Source organism: Haliotis rufescens, unplaced genomic scaffold, assembly GCF_023055435.1.
Source record: "Haliotis rufescens isolate VD_foot unplaced genomic scaffold, xgHalRufe1.0.p SCAF_22, whole genome shotgun sequence".
In the NCBI taxonomy this organism is placed as follows: Eukaryota; Metazoa; Mollusca; class Gastropoda; order Lepetellida; family Haliotidae; genus Haliotis; species Haliotis rufescens.
Window position 1 is genome coordinate 2,490,633 of NW_025963913.1, and position 20,746 is coordinate 2,511,378.

At 41.7% G+C, this 20,746-nt stretch overlaps 1 protein-coding gene across 1 annotated transcript; it reads left to right on the forward strand.

Annotated features, from left to right (window-relative positions):
* The first annotated feature begins 66 nt into the window (after positions 1-66).
* LOC124136350 (ubiquitin-like modifier-activating enzyme ATG7) lies at positions 67-20,499 on the forward strand. Its single transcript, XM_046502260.2, has 19 exons — positions 67-318; positions 1,151-1,205; positions 1,868-1,985; positions 2,872-2,949; positions 3,679-3,792; positions 4,913-5,050; positions 6,506-6,600; positions 7,854-7,975; positions 8,086-8,176; positions 8,624-8,768; positions 9,354-9,512; positions 10,046-10,097; positions 11,764-11,900; positions 13,353-13,517; positions 14,242-14,357; positions 15,241-15,322; positions 15,923-16,003; positions 17,427-17,546; positions 18,612-20,499. The coding sequence occupies exons 1-19, from the start codon at positions 177-179 to the stop codon at positions 18,657-18,659; spliced, it is 2,058 nt and encodes a 685-aa protein (XP_046358216.2). The 5' UTR covers positions 67-176; the 3' UTR covers positions 18,660-20,499.
* The last annotated feature ends 247 nt before the right edge of the window (positions 20,500-20,746 follow it).

Sequence of the window (20,746 nt, forward strand, 5' to 3'; positions counted from 1 at the left end):
TTTATAAGGAAGAACATATTATTATCCAATCACATTTCAATAAACCATCTGTGCCGCAATGCGGAAGTTTATGTTTGCATGTGACGGTGAGACTAACCGATGACACCCCTCTCTTCACGTCGGCATTAACGAACGGATTGAACAGTTCACAGCAGTACGTGATTTCCGATCCGGCAATGTCAGGTGGAAGTTCGCTTCAATTCGCCCCTTTCAGCAGCTCCCTTGATGCCGGGTTTTGGCAAAGGCTGTCAGAGAACAAGCTGAATGTGTATGGTTTAGACGAAGCACCCAAAACGATTAATGGATTTTACTTCAATGGTAAGTGATAGAGTGTGCTATGATATAACGCACTTGTTCGCAAAGAAGAGAATGATCACGTCATTATTTGATAATATATTAATAAGTCTCTATCATCATGATCATTCTTAATAATACAACGTGAAGTATACATTATTAAGAGATTATTTCCAAATACAAACACAGAGGATATCCCAGAAATCAGTTCGTACAGAACGAGGCCTAAATTGGGAAGTCAGTAAGTGACCAAAGAAGATAAATAAATAATCAATAAATTATGTTGCAAAACACAATTTTATGTTTACAATAAAAATGGCTATACAATGGGTCAAATAAGTGGTATTGGCAACAGTTAGTTACAGACCCTAGACATATGTAATGTAAGTGCACTCACTGTCATTCAGAATTTTGTCACTGTCAAATGTCGTGAAACAGGTCTATCTCTGTTCTTGAATAAGGAATAGTGTTGGAAAGCTGGCAGGAATTCTTCTTTTTCAGCTAGGTATCCAAACTGCACTTGGCAAGTAGATAACGCAAGTCAAGTCAAAAGAGGCTTCAAATTGCCATCTTGTCACTATAGGTATAGGTTGCCATCTATAAACTGTACCGATATTTTCACAGTGACTGTAATCTTCTGTGGCAGTAAATGATTAAGGTGCTAGTAAATGTGTACTACACAGATAGTCCATGTTTTGGTGTAGTACATCAAGGTACGTTGCTTCAGACTGGTGTCATGATAGCATAGCAAAAATATAAAACCATAGCAATGTATAAACATGGTCTGCTACAGAAAAGTGAGAATTTTGTGCTATGACAACAGTAACAAAGTATAGTTACATGGGTTATGTTTCAGGGGATCCGGCAGGGATGGTTCCTCGATTGTCAGTTGACTTCACCGCTTTTGACAGGTATACAATATGTCAACTGACTCATGTCACAGATGTCATTATATTCAAGTGTATATATGTATATATTATTTAGTCTTGTATTGAAATCGGGGGCACGGGTGGCCCAGTCGTCTAAGGCGCTGCGATTCGCTGTGCAGAGTTACGTCCCTTGGGAACGCCAGAAACCTACGATTGTGGGTTTCGAATCCCGGTTCGCCCCAATTATGTTTCTAGGTTTGTCAGCACCATACCCGTGCTCGTGGGTTTCACCGAAGAGGTAAACGTCTGAGACCTGCATCACTTCGGGCTTTCCTCCCACATTAAGCTGACATGCCGTGATATAACTGGAATACTGTTAAAAGCAGCGTTAACGCAACTCACTCACTCACTCATTGTATTGAAATCCCTCAGCTATAAAAAAAATATATATATAGGTAATGGAATGGTGTCCATCTTCCTCTTGCAGGCAAATCCTGGTATTGTATGAATGCTTCATTGACTTCACAGATTGATTAAAGTAGAAATTGAAAATCATTTTTTTTTTGTAGGTCTCCCAAAATGTTTGTTGTTGTTTACTATGACAGGATAAATGCTTGTTATTCAGGGGTAAGAATAAAGGTCTCTGGCACCCCTTGCTAGTTATAATGAAGATCAGGTGATTATTATGTATACATTCTTTCTAGTGAATGGAAGACCCCACCAAGATGTCTTGCAAGCAAGGGGTCGATCCAGAACACAAATACACTGGAAAGATTCAAGGAATGTGACAAGAAAGAGTTACTTGAAACTGCAGGAAAGCAGGTATGTTTCATTGTAGGACTCCTGCAATTACTCAAGTATTAGTTCTGTAAAGTCTCTTTTAGTTTTGATAATTATTAAAATTATTCTTACCAATATAACATGTGCAAGATTCACACAGGTTTGAAACGGCCTTGAACTTGGCAGTCTAGCCTGGTAAGGCATCACATTTCAGTGTTTAATATAGGCCTTAAATTTGGTTGCCTGTTAAATAAATAAATAGAGTTATTTTTTTCTCTAGTAATGCAGGATGACATGATTTAGGAAATGATTAGTCTGTACAGGGTGTGATTTCCCCCTGACAAGACTGCACTGGTGCAGGTTAAACATGTTAAATCTGTTTGTGCTGCCTAAGCTTATTAGCAGACTGCCAAGTCCAATCGATAAAATATTCCACAAACAGGCGAATAAATATCCTTGCTTCAAATTTATACCATGTTTAAGTTTTTAAAAGATTAAAATGAAACAACTATCATTTCGCATGATGTTCATGTTTGCATTCATGTACCAGACTACATGTGTTTGTGTACACTACAGAGTGCCAGTCACAGCGATATACATGTTTAATGTTCTGGTAAAGTGCAGCCAATGTATCGTTTGTGCAGTTAGTTGTTAACTGCAGTTTTCACCATGTGCAGTGGAGAAACAAAGATGAAATTGCACCCTGCTGGAACATGATTGATGAATAACACTAGAGATACAGCTATCCTGACTATGAAATAAAGTATGCTTGTCCTGACAAAGAAAAGCTTGATTGGGTCTTACTGTTTGCTTTGAATAGTATGATTATTGCCTTGAAAAGGGCTTATGCCTTAAATTTGGAAGCTCAAGATCTATATGAACCATGTGTTATAACTCATATCAGTATATTATTGTTGATGTATTTCAGATCTGGGATGACATTATTAGTGGCAGAGCCGTAGATGATCCTTCACTGCTGTCTAGATTTCTTCTCCTCACTCATGCTGTAAGTAATGATGATGATGATGATGATGATGTAAGTAATGATGATGATGATGATGATGATGATGATGATGATGATGGTGGTGGTGGTGGTGGTGGTGGTGGTCCCATGTAGACTGCAAATGTCACAAGTAGGCAAAGTAAGGCATCAGTGGTGGTGGAGAGTTTACTTCCAGAGAGTTTCTCAATCCCTTTTCCTGCCCCACTCTGAATCACAAGCCGTATGATATGTGCTGTTTCCTTGGCACAGAGATGCATACACAGATTGATCCATTAACAGAGTAGTATTAGGCTAAAAGTCATGGATCTAAGGCATCATCATGAAGTCCGCCGCACGTTTCGTTTTAATTTCCATTCCCCGCGCCCTCCACCCCCCAAAAAAAATCTTTACATAAATATTCTGATTTTAAACACACAACCCCCTCAGTGAAATACAACAATACTTAAGAACAACATGATTATACTGAAATTTTGTTAACAAAATTTAGTTGCATACTAGCTTCAACACACTCCCCCACCTCCCATCCGCACTAGATTTATTAAAAGCCATTTCCTGAGAACCAATTCTTTTCTTTTTTTAAGCCTTATGTGCTTTGAGTATGATTCTGCTGGGAATCTAGTGCAAGAAGTTGACAACGATATGTGTTTTTGTTGGTGCAGGTGGTGCCAGTAAAGATGTTGTTTTGTTACCCCAATAATGCATCAGTAATGGTTATGTACTGCATGTTTTCAGGATCTGAAGAAGTACAACTACTACTACTGGTTTGCCTTCCCCTGTCTGACAGCTCCAGAAAACACCGTGGCTTCCGCACCCCAGGCTCTGGATAGCAGGTTCTCACCTGAACTGGTACTAGAATTGTTCCCAGTCGGGATTCCTGGTTAGAATAGGTCCGTAAAATAACCAGGGCTTGTCGTACAAGAAGACTAAGTGGATCGGATGATCATGTTCTGTGACTTGGTTGAATGCGTGTCATCATAGTTTCGACGAGGGACGTTGTTCATAATGTCAATCACTTGATCTGACAATCTGGTCTAATCGTCTCATGTTAAAAGAACCAAAGAAACTTTAGAGATGTACAATATTTGAATTTGACATTACAGAAATTGTCATCAACATGAAGCAAAGGGATAAGGATTACATAGGTCTTACCATTTCATGTTGTTTATAAAGTAGCTATGCTACACACTTTCATATGCATAAAATATGATGGGACAACAAACAGCACTATTCTTTGTTTGAAGGCTATTATTCAAGGTACAGAGAACCAACTTTGACTCATCTCCCCGAGGCAAGTGAGTTAACTGACTATAAAAGTCCAGTTTCCACCCTTGCGGAACTAGGCTGGTATTATGGAGTTACATTTTGGCTGGACTAACGAGTCTATGCATAGTCCAATAAAAATTGCGCACCGAAATCGAAATCTGGTTCGTAAAATGTCGTTCAGATTTCGGTCGATTGCAGGATTTGCAAAGCATGTGCACCTTCAACACGCATTTTCCAAGTCTTTTCATGTTTTTAATCAAGGTGCTCACGTGATTTGATGCACTTCGCTATGCAAGACCCGTTTGATCACAATATATAGACTTGATTATGGATCAGATCGTCTTGACTGGGCGCCACCATTTTGTTTGAAACAAATGCAAGTGATACGAAAGGTGGAATCTGATTAGTCTATAGGAGAGGCTTAGAAGGGGCATAACTCGTAATGACCACTGGTGGCGCTACGGTCGAGCCCAGGAATTCCAGCCTAGTTCGGCAAGGGTGGAAACTGGACTATTAAAGTCATTTAACTCCCTTGCCTTCTTTGACTAGTCATTTTAATCTTCATTGACAAATGATTTTTACTGACTAAGATGCATTTTTCAGCTATTTCAGACACAGGTGTCAAATTTAGTAAGAGTGGAGCATGTTTGTGGTGTAACAAGCTGGACTGTTTCTGTGTACAGGGTGTATGTTTGCTTTACAGGTGAAGTCTTTCCTGGCCTCGTACGACGCCTTCCAAGCCGGTAGAGACTGTTTTGAAGGGTTCTTCACAGTTAGGGAGGCAGGGGATGCTGTACTTGTACAGGAACTGAAAACACTCGATGTCACTGATAAGGACAAGGTAAGGAGGGAGTGAGTTTGGTTTAATGCCGCTTTTAACAGTATTCCAGTTATATCACGGCGTGTGAGCTTAATGTGGGAGGAAAGCCCGAAGTGATGCAGGTCTAAGACGTCTACCACTTCGGTGAAAACCCATGAGCGGGTCATGGTGCTGACAAAACTAGAAACTTATTTGGGGCGAACCGGGATTCGAACCCACGATCATAGGTTTCTGGGGTGCCCAAGGGACGCAACTCTGCATAGCGCCTTAGTGCCAACCGTGCCCCCGACAAGGTAAGGAAGTGAATTCAGTGTGAGATTTCATGCATGAGGGTTGAATGATAAGTTCTATGGATGAAACCTGGGTTCACCTTTTCCAGCCTGTGTCCACACAACAATGTGCAAGTACTTAGTCAGTACACGTTCCTCAAGTTTGTCCGGGGGACATGGATGGCCCAGTCGTCTAAGGCAACACATTTTGCTGTGCAGAGTTGTGCCCCTTTGGCATGCCAGATACCTATGATCATCAGTTTAAATCCTGGTTCGCCCCGATTATGTTTCTAGGTTTGTCAGCACCATACCCGTGCTCGTGGGTTTCACCAGATCCCTGCTTTTTTTACGGACTAGACATGGCAAAACAATTTGCTCAGTTGACTCATTTTTTTGTGGATATACCTCTATGACATCATGTTATGTCCACACCAAAAGATTTCATCAATTACATAATTTCTTCTATGTGAGACTGACAACTTATCAATCAACCCCGATCTTGCTTATCCTTGCTAACACCAGATAATGTTTCTCAACCTCCAACCTGTTATCAGTGATTTTCCCTACTCCTAAAAAATCATTGATATCAGAGACATTTCTTCCATGGACTTCTTCCAAGTGGTCCAGAGGATTTCTTTTGGCACATGTCACAAGAAGGTCATCAGTTAAGGTCATGAGGTGGAAAATTGCACTAAAAGTATTTGGTTACTCTTTATCAAGAAATATCAATACCTTTATCTTAGTTTATGAAGGGATAAGGCCCTGGTTTGGAAATTTCTTGGTCATGATTAGACAAAGGTCAAGGTCATCTTTTGTTTTTTTTGCAAATAATTGTGATTTCTGATAATGGAGTTTTAGAGGCATTGTTAACTACCAGCATGATACTTTTGTTTGTAAGTATATGTAAAATCCTACCACATGAAATCCAGTTATTTACTAGACAGTGTAGAGACTTGGTAATTGATGGATCGTAAGAAGTTGTCGTGGTTACAGGCCACATCCTCTACTGATTAGGTCAAGGTCAGGAAATGCATGGTGAAATGTTAAGATTTTGGGGTCTTGGTGGAAAAGGTGGTTACGATTCTCTTCAGTTTTTGCCAATAATTGAAACAAACTCCAGTGAAGAAAGAAAATTAGATAAGCATATCTAAATTGGTATGCATCCTCTTCGTATCCCGGTACATGGAGTTGTTTGTCTGTGTTCCAGGGCAAGGTGATGTTTGGATTCTGTGATCCCTGCTCCCTGGACAAGCATCCCGGCTGGCCACTACGCAACTTCCTTACTCTCATCGCTCATAGATGGTGAGACCAACCGCATGGTGGCGGCAAGACATGCTCTTATGCTCTTCTATGGTGGGCTCGGTGGACCTGCCGGTGTTGGTCACCGAGTTAGCTGTGCTGTGTAGGATATGCTGGGGTTTGAATCCCAGAGTAGTGATGATACTAATGTGCTGGATTTACATCCTTTGTTTTGCCAGGATCCACTGATCAGAGATTGAGTCCCCGATACAAATAATAAATAATATCAAGTTAGAATATGTTCCCAGCAACATATGCTGGTAGTAACAGGCGACTTATTGAATAGAGTGGTCAGACTCAGTACCTTTGTTGATTGCGTGACATTGTCAGCGTTAGAAATTGGCACTAGTCCTATAGTCCTTGCTAAACTGCCAAATGGTTAAGGTATCATAAGGACTGGTAGAAGTTAGCCATTTTTAAAGGTTTTGCTATTTGTTATCATTATAAGGACTAGTGGAATAAAACTGTTGGTTACTACTGCTGATTGTACCCTCCTGGCGTGGATCACTGCTCACAATATTCACTAGATTGTCGGGTCCTGACTCGATTATTTACAGGCCCGCGTCATATAGCTGGAATATTGCTGAGTGTGGCTTTAATCAAAGCAACAATCAAAATCCCATTTCACTGTGGCTATGTTTCTTGCTTTGTCTGGATCATGCCCATGCTTTTGGGTTTTGCCATAAGTAAAACATATGAGACTGCATCACTTTGGGCACACCTCCCACATTAAACAGGCACACTGTGTATAACTAAAATAAGGTCAGTCAACCCACCTCACTAAATCTTACTCAGTTTTGAAGTTTTGAAAGTAACTTCATTCTTTGAAATTTAGGGTATATGACCGAGCAATGGTTTCTCTAGAGATTTCCCTGAGAGGTCTGGTCGGATTTTATATCTGGTTGCTATCAGTTTCAATGCAGTATAACCAACATCCTTTCAGAAAATTATTTTTTTTGAAGCTGCAAATTTATATGTGATCCAAGTAATAGTGTCTATAGAGATTTCTCAGGGAGGTCTGGTCTGATTTATATCTGGTTGCCGTCAGTTGGTCATTGCAGTATAATCAACATTCCTTCCTAAAGTTTCATTAAGCTGCAAATGTATTTGTATGATCCCAGTAATGGTGTCTCTAACATTGCTCAAATTACTCTAGCTTGTAGAATCACAAGTCAAATATTTCAAAGTATGAACAGTTATTTGAGATGATATAATAGTGTAAACATACATATGTCCGCTTATTTGTGTTGATTCAGGGGAGACAAGTTGGGTGAGATCGAGGTGTTGTGTCTCCGTGATCGGACTCGTGACGGCGTGCGTGAGATCAGCCACAGCCTCATCCTCAGCATCACCCTCACCTCGCTGTCTGCCCAGTCAGGTCAGTAGTTACAATTCTCAAGTGAGGAGTTTTTAAAACCATAAACTTTTATAGTTTGAAAATATTTTGTGTTTGTCATGCTTTGTGTCAAGTGTTATGTTTCTTTCCAGAGTGTCCGAAGTGTGTGGGTTGGGAGAAGAACGAGAGGCAAAAACTAGGTCCCCGGATGGTGAACCTGTCATCTAGCATGGACCCGACCAAGTAAGGACATATTGTATAGTGCACTTATTGTATAATACATGTATTGTACTGTCAACATATTGTGCAGTCAATGTATTGTACAGTGAACATATTGTGGAATCTTCTTTGTGTCATATTCAACAAAGTAACTGCTGCAATAAAAAAATCACTCACTCACTTCTGTGGATTAAAAACAATATGAACATATGGAAGACTGGTCATTTTGGCCTAGATGTCAAGATGGAAACAGGACATGGGTTATCTTAGGCAATGTAGTCTGCTGATGCAGAGTTGTGTCCCTTAGATACAAAGATCTGCTTGTCGTGGGTTCGAAGCCCAGATTTGCCCTATTATTTGCCTTGCCCTGTCAACACCAGTGGAACGGGTGGTTCAATTATATGCTGCTTGTTGCATCTTCTTTTCTTCTGTGATAAATGTATGTGAACATTGGACATCATCTGTGTTAAGGCTAGCAGAGTCAGCCGTGGACTTGAACTTGAGGCTGATGAGATGGCGTCTGCTCCCTGACCTTGACCTTGAGAAGATATCCTCCACTAAAGTCCTGCTGCTTGGGTCTGGAACTCTGGGATGTAATGTTGCCCGAGGTCTCATGGTCAGTACACCACATTGACCACTTCCAAGTGAAGTAAAATTAGATAATGCCAATCTTTTCTCTTCACCATACAGTTTATCAAATTTTCTTAAGGGTGGTAGATGAATTTTGAGTTGCCCAGTAGGGATTCCGGGGTAGAATAGGTCCCCAGCAACCAATGCTGGTGGTAAGAGGCGATATAATGGTTGGGCGATGGCGTCTGAATGACCCTGACGTAGTGGATGTTTAGTCATTATTTTGATCACTGGATTGCCTGGTTCAGACTCAATTATTTACAGAACACTGTCATGTAGTTGCAACATTGCTGAGTATCGCATACCACACCACACCACACCACACCACACCACACCACACCACACCACACCACACCACACCACACCACACCGCACCACACCACACCACACCACACCACACCACACCACACCACACTTTTGAATTCATTGAATGTAGAGTGAATTATATGAATGTCACAATTGTCTTTCCTTGCCTAAACATTTTGTTCATGGTTATGGTTGCTGACACTTTTTAATATTTTTTTGGTCAACGGAAAGTGAAATGTAAAGTAAAAGATTGTTGTTCTTACAGGGTTGGGGCATCAGGAAGATTACTTTTGTAGACAACTCCCGAATATCCTACTCCAACCCAGTCCGACAGTCGCTGTTCACGTTTGAAGATTGCCTGAATGGAGGCAAGCCCAAGGCTCAGGCTGCTGCTGAATCTCTCCGGAAGATATTCCCTGGAGCTGTGAGTAACTGTATAATCATAAAAACGTCTCTTTGTTGTTAAATGTGTTCCCTGTGGGGAGAGTTAGCGGTAAAGATATCATACTATATCATGAGTTTGTGTCAAATATGATGCTGTGTATGTGTGAGTTGAGTTTTAACTCTGCCGATAAATTCACAGACAACTGGCCCACACATGCCCCTAATAAAACAGTGGTGAAAAAAGATAATGATGAAATCCAATCTACAAGAGGAATTATTAACAATTTGAAGTTCAGAATTCTCGACAAAGTGTCTCAAGCAGGCAAACTGAAAACAATCTTTGATACAGAGTATTTTCTTGTGTTCAGAGGTATTTTAAAATCGTACTTTCAGATTGCATAAGACTAAGCAAAACCTCCTTGTATTTATTGGTCATGTTTTCTATGAAATACAGGTTATCCCTACCAGGTCTACAAAGCCATAAAGTTAGTTATTAACATGAATTGGGAAATTTTAAAATCTGAAAACACATTATGTTATCTCCAAAATAATGCCCTGATCAATCTGTTTCAGGAGACCACAGGCTTGACATTGTCCATCCCCATGCCAGGGCACTCGGTGTCAGGTCAGTGCTTCATTTAACACCACCTCCGTGATTCTAGTAGATAGTGTGTCTGCCTGGTGGCCGGTTCGAAACGAAAGATGCTGAAAGATTATATTTGATGATACCTGCATGGTCCTTGGCATTAAGGGGTTAAAACAAAGACTGGTCGGCTCGGAGGCAGTACTGTATCTGAGTGGGCTGTTCATGTTAAACTGTGGGCTGGTTCCATAAAACCAGCATTAGTCCGGACTAGTACAAACAGCCACGCACATGTGCAATCTCTTGCCATATAAGTGCAACAACCTTGAACGTGATGGGTTCATGACAGTTCGGGGCACAGGTGGCCCAGTCATCTATGACGCCACAATTTACTTTGCAGAGTTGCATCCCTTGGGCACACCAGAAACCTGTGACATAGTTAGATCCCGATTGTGTTTCTAGGTTTTTCAGATTCTTACCCATGCTCTTGGTAACATCTAAGACCTGCATCACTTCTGGCATTCATCTCACATTAAGCAGACATGCTGTGATGTAACTGGAACTGGTTGTCCAAAGCAGCGTTAACTCAACTCAACTCTCACTCACTCACTCACTCACTCACTCACTCACTCACTCATGACAGGGATTTGCTATTCTCAACTTTGATGCTGAAATGTGTTTGAGCCTCAAAATTAGTGAAAAGGACACAAGAATTGTACCGTTAGTTTAGTACAGATATTGCATGTCAACTCCTATCTGCTTACCAATGACAACAAATGTTGGCGTAATCATGTGGTCGGTTGTGTTGTAGCAATGTGTCACAAACACAATCATCCAGGGATTTATCAAGGACTCCAAACAAAGTGCCATTGGTAGGCAAAATGGTAAAAAAATTGATATTGTCCCAAATTAGACTTTTTTATGTTCTTATTTTTTAGGAATTGGGATTTTTTTTCAAATTGGGAATATTTGGTGTCCTTTGCTGCAGACTTTGCTGAATATTGGCCTCTGTGGTTGTTGAGGATATCAGTCATAGAGATTCTGGTGCAATGGTCATGTGTGGATACTGGATCAGATTACAGTGTTCCATCTAGTTCCCAAGATGGACGGATCTTTTGGCCCATTGGTGACAAAAAAAAGTGGGGTCATTTTATTAATAGGGGTTATAAGGTATTATAGCTAAAATGGATAGAATTATCATTAAACCACCCATATGTTATCAAAAATGAGCGGGCCACTGTAAATTGATAATGCCCTCATATTTCTGGACGATGGGCCATTATCACGCCCATTGTTAGGTGACGTCATAGGATAGGGATAGGTGACATCACGTTCAGTAGTGACGTCATCTGGTTTGTTCTATGACTTTTCCATATTTGTAAAAGTGAGTCAGTGACATTCGTGTTGATTGCAGAAAATGTTTGAAAACCGATATTGTTGTTTCTTTTTATTTGATAACAAATTCCATTCATTTTAGCTTTAATAACGGTAACGCTATTTTTCAGGGCATTATCATTTGCAGAAGCCCTCGGTCTTTTCAACTGCCCTCCTTCGTCGGGCAGTTAATGGAAGACCTCAGGCTTCTGCAAATGATAATGCCCTGAAAAATAGCGTTACCCTTATACTAGTATCTGCACTAGAGTGTCTCTTTGAAAGAATACAAAAGGTTGTAAAAAACATTCATGTACATGTCTCCTGTTTACGACAGAGAGTTCCCTGGAGAGTGTTCGGCAGGACGTGGAGACGTTGGAGAAGTTGGTGGAGAGTCATGACGTGTTGTTCCTGTTGATGGACACCAGGGAGAGCCGCTGGCTGCCCACCGTCCTCGGAGGGGTCAAGCAGAAGGTAGGGAACACTGACCAAAATGGCTAGGTGCATGAACCTTGAGACCTAACATGAGGGTGTTTTGTGGAACTCTGATATGGCATTGTACATCCAATATCCTACTGACAGTGGGACATTTGACTTTTCATGGTCATCTTCCTGGTAAACCAGTTGGTCGACACTTGGCCATTTTCTTATACCTATTTTCCAAATCACAAAATTTGTATTTGATGGATATGGATCCTTTTTATTCCCCAGTTTGTCCAGCTCTGGAGCAGAATGTTAGTTGGGATTTTTATTCTTTTTATTTTGTTTTGTTTTCATGTTGTTTCATGATGTAAACATGGTGTCTTCTGTTTCTGGAGCAGAACTCCAAAACAGTTCACTTTTTCTTGTTGAAACATGCTATATAGATCAGTCTAGTGGTGAACTGGTGCCTTTGGATGTTTTGGTATTGTCTAAGACCTTCATCACTAAGCATTAAGCAGACATGCTGTGATAGTACTGGAATACTGTTCAAACCAGCGTTAAACCCCACTCGCTCACTCACTCACTCACTCACTCACTCACTCACTTCACTCAGCCACCCACCCACCCACCAACTCACCCACCCACCCACCCACCCACTCACTCACTCACTCACTTCACTCAGCCACCCACCCACCCACTCACCCACTCACTCACTCCAGAGCAGAACTCCAAAACCGTTCAAAATTACTGTATGAAACATGCTATACAGATCAGTCTAGCGGTGAACTGGTGCCTTGAGATGATTTGGGATTTTGAAAACTACCGAACAACATCATTTTTTTCTTCACTGAACTGAACATATCCAATGGCATGAAACCAAAAGAGGGGTATAAGTAAGGGTGGGTGGGGAATATGTCATCTCCAAATGACTCTTTTTTGTGCTCTCAGTTAAAGTAACATATGTATGTCATGGCTTCACGAATCTTAGTCTAGAGGATGGAGCGTCTCGTCTCCCCAGAGATAGGAAGATCAGGGATTCGATGCCCGTCAGTCTCATACCAAAAGACATTAAAAGATGAACTCATGCTAGTTTCATGGTGCTTACCCACTGTGATACCATGCCACAGTTTAACATGAATACCCCACTGAGACACAGTATACTGACTGACCCGACCAGTCCTTGTTTTAGCCCCTTAATGCGGACTGCCAGTCAGGGCAACACAAGTACCTTCTTTTATAGTCTTTTGGTATGATGCAGCCAGGGAATGGAACCACTGCTCTCCAGGCAGACACTCTATCCACTAGACCACGGAGGCCGTCCTCTCCATGCTAACTTTAGTTTTGCTGACATGAGCTCTTTGACAAGTATAACCGTAGCACTCGTCACTTTTGATGATGTGTATGGTTGAAGTAGTGGCCTTCAGTGTTAAGTACACTTCCATACCACTAAGATGAGACTAAGTTTTTCATGTTTAGTATTCAAGTGTTTGTTTCATGTTTCAGATTGTCATGAATGCAGCTCTAGGTTTTGATACATTCCTAGTTCTTCGTCATGGTTACAAGACGGCTGAAAGTGCAATACCTCCGGGACCCATCTCCATGACGACCACCATCCCTGGATGTCAGCTAGGCTGCTACTTCTGCAATGATGTTGTAGCCCCAGGGAATGTGAGTAAATAATGTCTCATGAACTGCCTGCCCCTAATAGTTTATAAATAAATAAAGGGATGCAAGTTTTGGACATTATGGAACAGTGAATAAATGTTTGAAATATTTACAAATATACTTCTCAAAAGAAGTTAAAGAACACCTGATTCTCTCATAGGCTTAAAAAAATAGAAGAATTGGTTCTCAGGCAATGGCTTTGGAAAATATAGTGCTGGTGGGCGTGTGGGCGGGCGGGCAGGAGGGCACTCTGTATTGTTTTTTGGGGGGTGGGGGTGTGTGTTCAAACTAGTATGTAACCCAATAAACAACTGTGTAACCAAATAAAACTTTGTGTACAATCAACCTGGGAAAGGGCCTCCCTATAAAAATGAATTCCTTGATGAGTAAAATACTGGAATACTGTATTTGACAACCATTGGGCTTAATACTTAAGGATTTTTGTGTTTTTAAAAAAAAAATGGAAATAAAAACAAAACATGCGACAAAGTTTATGATGATGCGGGCGGTGCCTGAGAACCAAGACTAATATTTTTTTTAGCTATAATACTATAGTAACTGTAGTAAAATGAAAGGATTGGGTGTTCTTTAACGTCTTTTGATTAGTATATTATTGATCTCGATGACAACATACTGTACACAACAAGTAATAAATTAAGTTGATTTTGTATATGTGAATGAGATTGAGACATAGATGCATGTGTGATTTCCTTTGCTGTGGGTGCAGTCAACAAGGGACCGAACACTTGACCAGCAATGTACAGTGACACGGCCCGGTATCTCCATGATGGCAGGTGCTCTGGCTGTGGAGCTCCTGGTGTCTATCCTGCAACATCCTAAAGGGTAGGTAACTCTTCTTTCTCCATCCTACAATATTCTAGGTAACTCTTCAGTCTCCATCCTACAGCATCCTAAAGGGTAGTGAACTCTCTTCTATCTCCATCCTACAACATCCTTAAAGGTAGGTAACTCTTCAGTCTCCATCCTACAGCATCCTAAAGGGTAGGTTACTCTCCTACAACATCCTAAAGGGTAGGTTACTCTCCTACAACATCCTAAAGGGTAGGTAACTCTTCTGTCTCCATCATACAACATTCTAAAGGATAGGTAACTCTTCTATCTCCATCCTACAACATCCTAAAGGGTAGGTTTCTCTCCTACAACATCCTAAAGGGTAGGTAACTCTTCAGTCTCCATCCTACAACATCCTAAAGGGTAGGTAACTCTTCAGTCTCCATCATACAACCTAAAGGGTAGGTAACTCTTCTGTCTCCATCCTTTAACATCCTAAAGGGCATGTAACTCTTCTGTCCCCATCCTACAACATCCTAAAGGGTAGATACCTCTTTGTCTCCATCATACAACATTTTAAAGGGTAGGTAACTCTCCTACAACATCCTAAAAGGTAGGTAACTCTTCTGTCCCCATCCTACAACACCCTAAAGGGTAGATAACTCTTCTGTCTCCATCAAAAAACATTCTAAAGGGTAGGTTACTCTGCTGTCTCCATCATACAACATTGTTAATCAAACCAGACACTAAAGATGGATTTATACATTTTCTTTATGATCAATAGTTTGTGAGTTTCACCCGGAGAGTCTAGTAATTTTATATATTTATTGACCCCAGTACAGAATAGTTAACAAACTTGCAAATAATAATGAGTATGGTTTCCCTGTATCTGATAGATGGTTTGAAAACAAATTCTCCTTTTGCTTGTTGCCAGACCGGAGGCGCCTGCCGACACCACCAACAATGATGACATCTTCAAAGATTCTGACTGCTCTCTTGGACTTGTTCCTCATCAGGTAGGAGGATTCGGGTTCTAGCAGATGCATGCCATAACCTCCGAATGTCAAGCACCCAATGAAGATCCGAGTTGGAATTGGTCTTCAGCAACCCATGCTTGTCATAAGAGGCGACTAATGGGATCGGGTGGTCGGGCACACTGAATTGGTTGATGCAGGTCATCATATCCCAATTGCATAGATCAATGTTCATAATGTCAGTCACTGGATTGTCATGTCAGGACTTCATTATTTACTGACAAATAATTTTGATGTGAATATATATATAGATATAATCTAATGTGCCGCAATTTGCTGTGCAGAGTTGCGTCCCTCTGGCATGCGAGAAACCTATGGTCTTGGGTTCGAATCCTGGTTTCTAGGTTTGCCAGCACCATAGCCATGCTCGTGGGTTTCACCAAAGAGTTTAATGTCTGAGACCTGCATCACTTTGGGCTTTCCTCACACATCAAGCTGACTCGCCGGGATATAACTTGAATAGTGATCAAAGCAGCATGGATATCTTGTAAAGGCCTTGCAAGGTATCATCGGAAGTGATGTGGACAAGGTATTGGAAATACCAGCTGAGGTGAACACTCTATCACTCCCCCTTTATTCCAGATACGTGGGTTCCTGTCCAGATTTCACAATGTTCTTCCTGCTAGTCGGGCGTTTGACAAGTGCACTGCCTGCTCAACCATGGTGAGTCTTTATGTGTAATCATCACATCTAGCCATGGGGAGTCTCTACATAACCTCAGTACCCAGTGTAGTAGTAGGGGCCAGCTAGTGTTGATGTCTTAGGTCCTCAGTACCCAGTGTAGTAGTAGGGGCCAGCTAGTGTGGATGTCTTAGGTCCTCAGTACCCAGTGTAGTAGTAGGGCCCAGCTAGTGTGGATGTCTTAGGTCCTCAGTACCCAGTGTAGTGGTAGGGCCCAGCTAGTGTGGATGTCTTAGGTCCTCAGTACCCAGTGTAGTAGTAGGGGCCAGCTAGTGTGGACGTCTTAGGTCCTCAGTACCCAGTGTAGTAGTAAGGGCCAGCTAGTGTGGATGTCTTAGGTCCTCAGTACCCAGTGTAGTAGTAGGGGCCAGCTAGTGTGGATGTCTTAGGTCCTCAGTACCCAGTGTAGTAGTAGGGCCCAGCTAGTGTGGATGTCTTAGGTCCTCAGTACCCAGTGTAGTAGTAGGGGCCAGCTAGTGTGGACGTCTTAGGTCCTCAGTACCCAGTGTAGTAGTAGGGCCCAGCTAGTGTGGACGTCTTAGGTCCTCAGTACCCAGTGTAGTAGTAGGGCCCAGCTAGTGTGGACATCTTAGGTCCTCAGTACCCAGTGTAGTAGTAGGGGCCAGCTAGTGTGGGTGTCTTAGGTCCTCAGTACCCAGTGTAGTAGTAGAGCCCAGCTAGTGTGGACATCTTAGGTCCTCAGTAACCAGCGTAGTAGTAGGGCCTAGATAGTGTGGACATCTTAGGTCCTCAGTACCCAGTGTAGTAGTAGGGCCCAGCTAGTGTGAACATCTTAGGTCCTCAGTACCTAGTGTAGTAGTAGGGGCCAGCTAGTGTGGATGTCTTAGGTCCTCAGTACCCAGTGTAGTAGTAGGGCCCAGCTAGTGCGGATGTCTTAGGTCCTCAGTACCCAGTGTAGTAGTAGGGGCCAGCTAGTGTGGACGTCTAAGGTCCTCAGTACCCAGTGTAGTAGTAGGGCCCAGCTAGTGTGGACGTCTTAGGTCCTCAGTACCTAATGCTTGGGGTGGGGACCAGCTGATGAGGGAAGGTAACAATGCAAAACTTGATTCATTGTGTATCTGATGTAAAGTAGGATTTGTCGTAAGAGGCGACGAACGCGATCGGGTGATCGGCTCACTGATTTGGTTCATGCATTTCATCGTATCCCAATTGCGTGGATCGATGCTCATGATGTCAATCACTGGATTGTCTGGTCCAGACTCAATTATTTACAGACCGCTGTCATATAGCTGGAATAATACGGAATGTACCCAATCACTAGTGTGCTTTGCCAAAACTTTAGTCAGAAACGAGAAGTCTGAAGTGCTAGAAAAATTTCTTTGCTGAGTGTTGCAATGTTATCTATAGAATGTCTAGATGCATGACAGTCTGTGTGTTGCTGCAGGTGCTGGAGACGTACAAGAAGGAAGGCTTCCAGTTCCTGCTGCGGGCGTTCAATGAGCCCAACTACCTGGAGGACCTGACTGGCCTCACACAGATGCAGCAGGAGACACTGGATGCCGAGGTCAGTATCTGTAGTAGAGGGTTGTCTGCAGTAGAGGGTGGTGTCTATAGTGGCAGATGATATCTGGTGACTGTGCCAAGATCAGTACATGTAGTAAGGCAATGTCAGTAAGAGATCAGGGTCAGTACCTGTAAGAGGTCAAGGTCAGCACCTGTAAGAGGTCAAGGTCAGCACCAGTAAGAGGTCAGGGTCAGTACCTGTAAGAGGTCATGGTCAGTACCTGAAAGAGGTAAAGGGTCAGTACCTGTAAGAGGTTAAGATCAGCACCTGTAAGAGGTCATGGTCAGCACCTGTAAGAGGTCAGGGTCAGTACCTGTAAGAGGTTAAGATCAGCACCTGTAAGAGGTCATGGTCAGCACCTGTAAGAGGTCAGGGTCAGTACCTGTAAGAGGTTAAGATCAGCACCTGTAAGAGGTCATGGTCAGCACCTGTAAGAGGTCAGGGTCAGTACCTGTAAGAGGTCATGGTCAGCACCTGTAAGAGGTCAGGGTCAGTACCTGTAAGAGGTTAAGATCAGCACCTGTAAGAGGTCATGGTCAGCACCTGTAAGAGGTCAGGGTCAGTACCTGTAAGAGGTTAAGATCAGCACCTGTAAGAGGTCATGGTCAGCACCTGTAAGAGGTCAGGGTCAGTACCTGTAAGAGGTCATGGTCAGCACCTGTAAGAGGTCAGGGTCAGTACCTGTAAGAGGTCAGGGTCAGTACCTGTAAGAGGTTATGATCAGCACCTTTAAGAGGTCAGGGTCAGTACCCGTAAGAGGTTAAGATCAGCACCTGTATGAGGTCAGGGTCAGTCCTTGTTGTAGTGGTCTTTATCTGTAGAAGGTAGAGGTCAATCATTGACCGTCAATGTGTCTGTCAGGTTACGATTATGACTGTAGAAGCTTGTGTCCTTATGTTGGAGAGGATATACTTGACTGACAACAATTATTCAGGTTTTGGGTCGTCAGTCATGTTTGGTAGCCATATAGTCAAATAGGTCTGCAATGAAACAAGAAACTGACACAAAACAAATATAAAAAACGTTTAAACACAACACCATGAATGTTTGCTCTTCAATGCACAGGTCTGGGATCTAAGTGATGACGACTCCGGAAGCATGGAGATGTCCTGATGGCTGGCCCCACCACTCCAGCATCACTGTGATAATCCTGTACACCCTGACAACACTGAGTGCACCACCATCCCATGCCACAGCTCCTACCACAGTGATGTCAGTGAATGCATTCCTTGACACAGACACACCAAACCACCAAACATGGTGCAATATTTGCCAATGATGACTTGTAGGTTTAACTGCAAGAAACAACCACTGGGAGCTCTGTGAATTTGATTGTGACGGTTCTGTGGTACAGTGTCTGAAGACTAAGGTTCCAATCCTGGTGTTTTTAATTCTATAATTGTTTACCATGAATGACTTGGGAAGTACTGAGAATCTTTGAAATATGGGGCAAGATATTCAAAAGCATATTGTCTTGACTTTTAACAAAGGTCTCAGCTACCTCAACAATGGCACCATAAATTTATTACTGATAAGCATCTGCATGTGATTGTTAAGTGGAACTGTAGCTGACATTTCAGAACCTGATGGACCAATGTCCTTGTGCGTGTACTGTGAAACTTTGTGCTTAATCTCACTCTGTGTGTGAACAGTTGTAGAATGGGTACACGGAAGACTTGGAGAATTTCAGAAAGAGTATGTGTTGAAAAACACAATGTGTACTTACTGTATAAACAGGTCTATATGAAGCGGCTAGGTCCTACTCAGATTAATATTGAATTGATTGAATTAAGTGAGATATATTAATTAACGGCCTCATGTCTCCACTCCATTAACATAAATACCCTTGTTCAGTTTGAAAGAAACAAGACAAAAATAGCCATCCTGTCATGACCGAATTAAATTACATGATCTAGCTTACTCGAACACCCTAGGTGAAGTGACGATCGGTATCATTAGTACACAACTCGTGGGATTCCGTGTCATCTCAAATCCAACTGGGACCACTGTAACATAGGGACTTCCATCCCTGTCTTTTTTCTCAAGGAAACATCTGTTCCAGCTAAAAGTTCTGATTAGTAGTATCATCCTTTATTTAAAATATATCAAGGGCTTGCTCGATTGAGCCTGCTATTTTGAATGTAGATCTATGCTGAAGTCTCGTTTTCAAGTCATTTTGTTGATTCAAGCTGATCACTATCAGCAACAGAAATTCTTTGAAAGGTTAGCGATACATGAGATAGAGATTGTGACATCACTTCTGCAACGAAGCTTTGGTGGAATGGAGATATAACAATACGGTCTATAATCTTCTATACAGTTTGTTACAGAGAATTTTGAAAGAAAACAGACTTGGTATAACAAAGATGGATTTTTTCAAATGTCCTTCTTTAATACAGAGCATTTTATTAATTCGGGGTTTGAACTAAACTCAAAAGCTTTACTAGCCCGGGTAAAGATGAATTGCCCTTGTAATGTTAAAACAATGGGGAAATTGTGAAACAGAAATGTTTGCTAACCCCAAGCTAGAGGGCTTGTGTTAAAGTCTAACACTGAAATTACTTTAATTCTTTGAAATAGGCAGGCAATATATGAACATTTCTCCTAAATTTTTAATGATATAACATGCCATGTGTCTATGTCTGTATAACTGCAATAATGGCTGTTTGGCGGCAGAGCCACAGTAGTGCAATAGTATAGATCTCACAGCACCTGGCTCAGTACTTAACCTTCTTGAAGATTTATGAACATCAGTTCTGCTGTTATGTCAGTGTAGACTGGAAGCAGTCCCGTTCCAATAGGAATTAAAAAAAATAATATTTTCCTCTCTCCCTGATGTTTTTTGAGTGTATAGAAACCTCTCGACACTTACCGATACAATTTGTTTTTAACAATGTTTCACATATTTATTTTTTTAACTTTTTTTGGGCGGGGAGGAGGGTGGGGTGTGTTGATATTTTTTCTTTGTTTGCTTGTTTAAAGTTATTTGAGACTATTTTTTTCTTATTTTGGTATTATTTTCAGCACCATACCTGTGCTCGTAGGTTTCACCAAAGTGGTAAATGTGTAACACCTGCATCACTTTGGGCTTTCCTCCCATAAGCTGACACACCGTTATGTAACTGGAATACTGTTCAAAGCAGGAATAAAACTAGCTCACTCAATATTATAACAAAATGGGGACTGCTCCAGTGTAATGG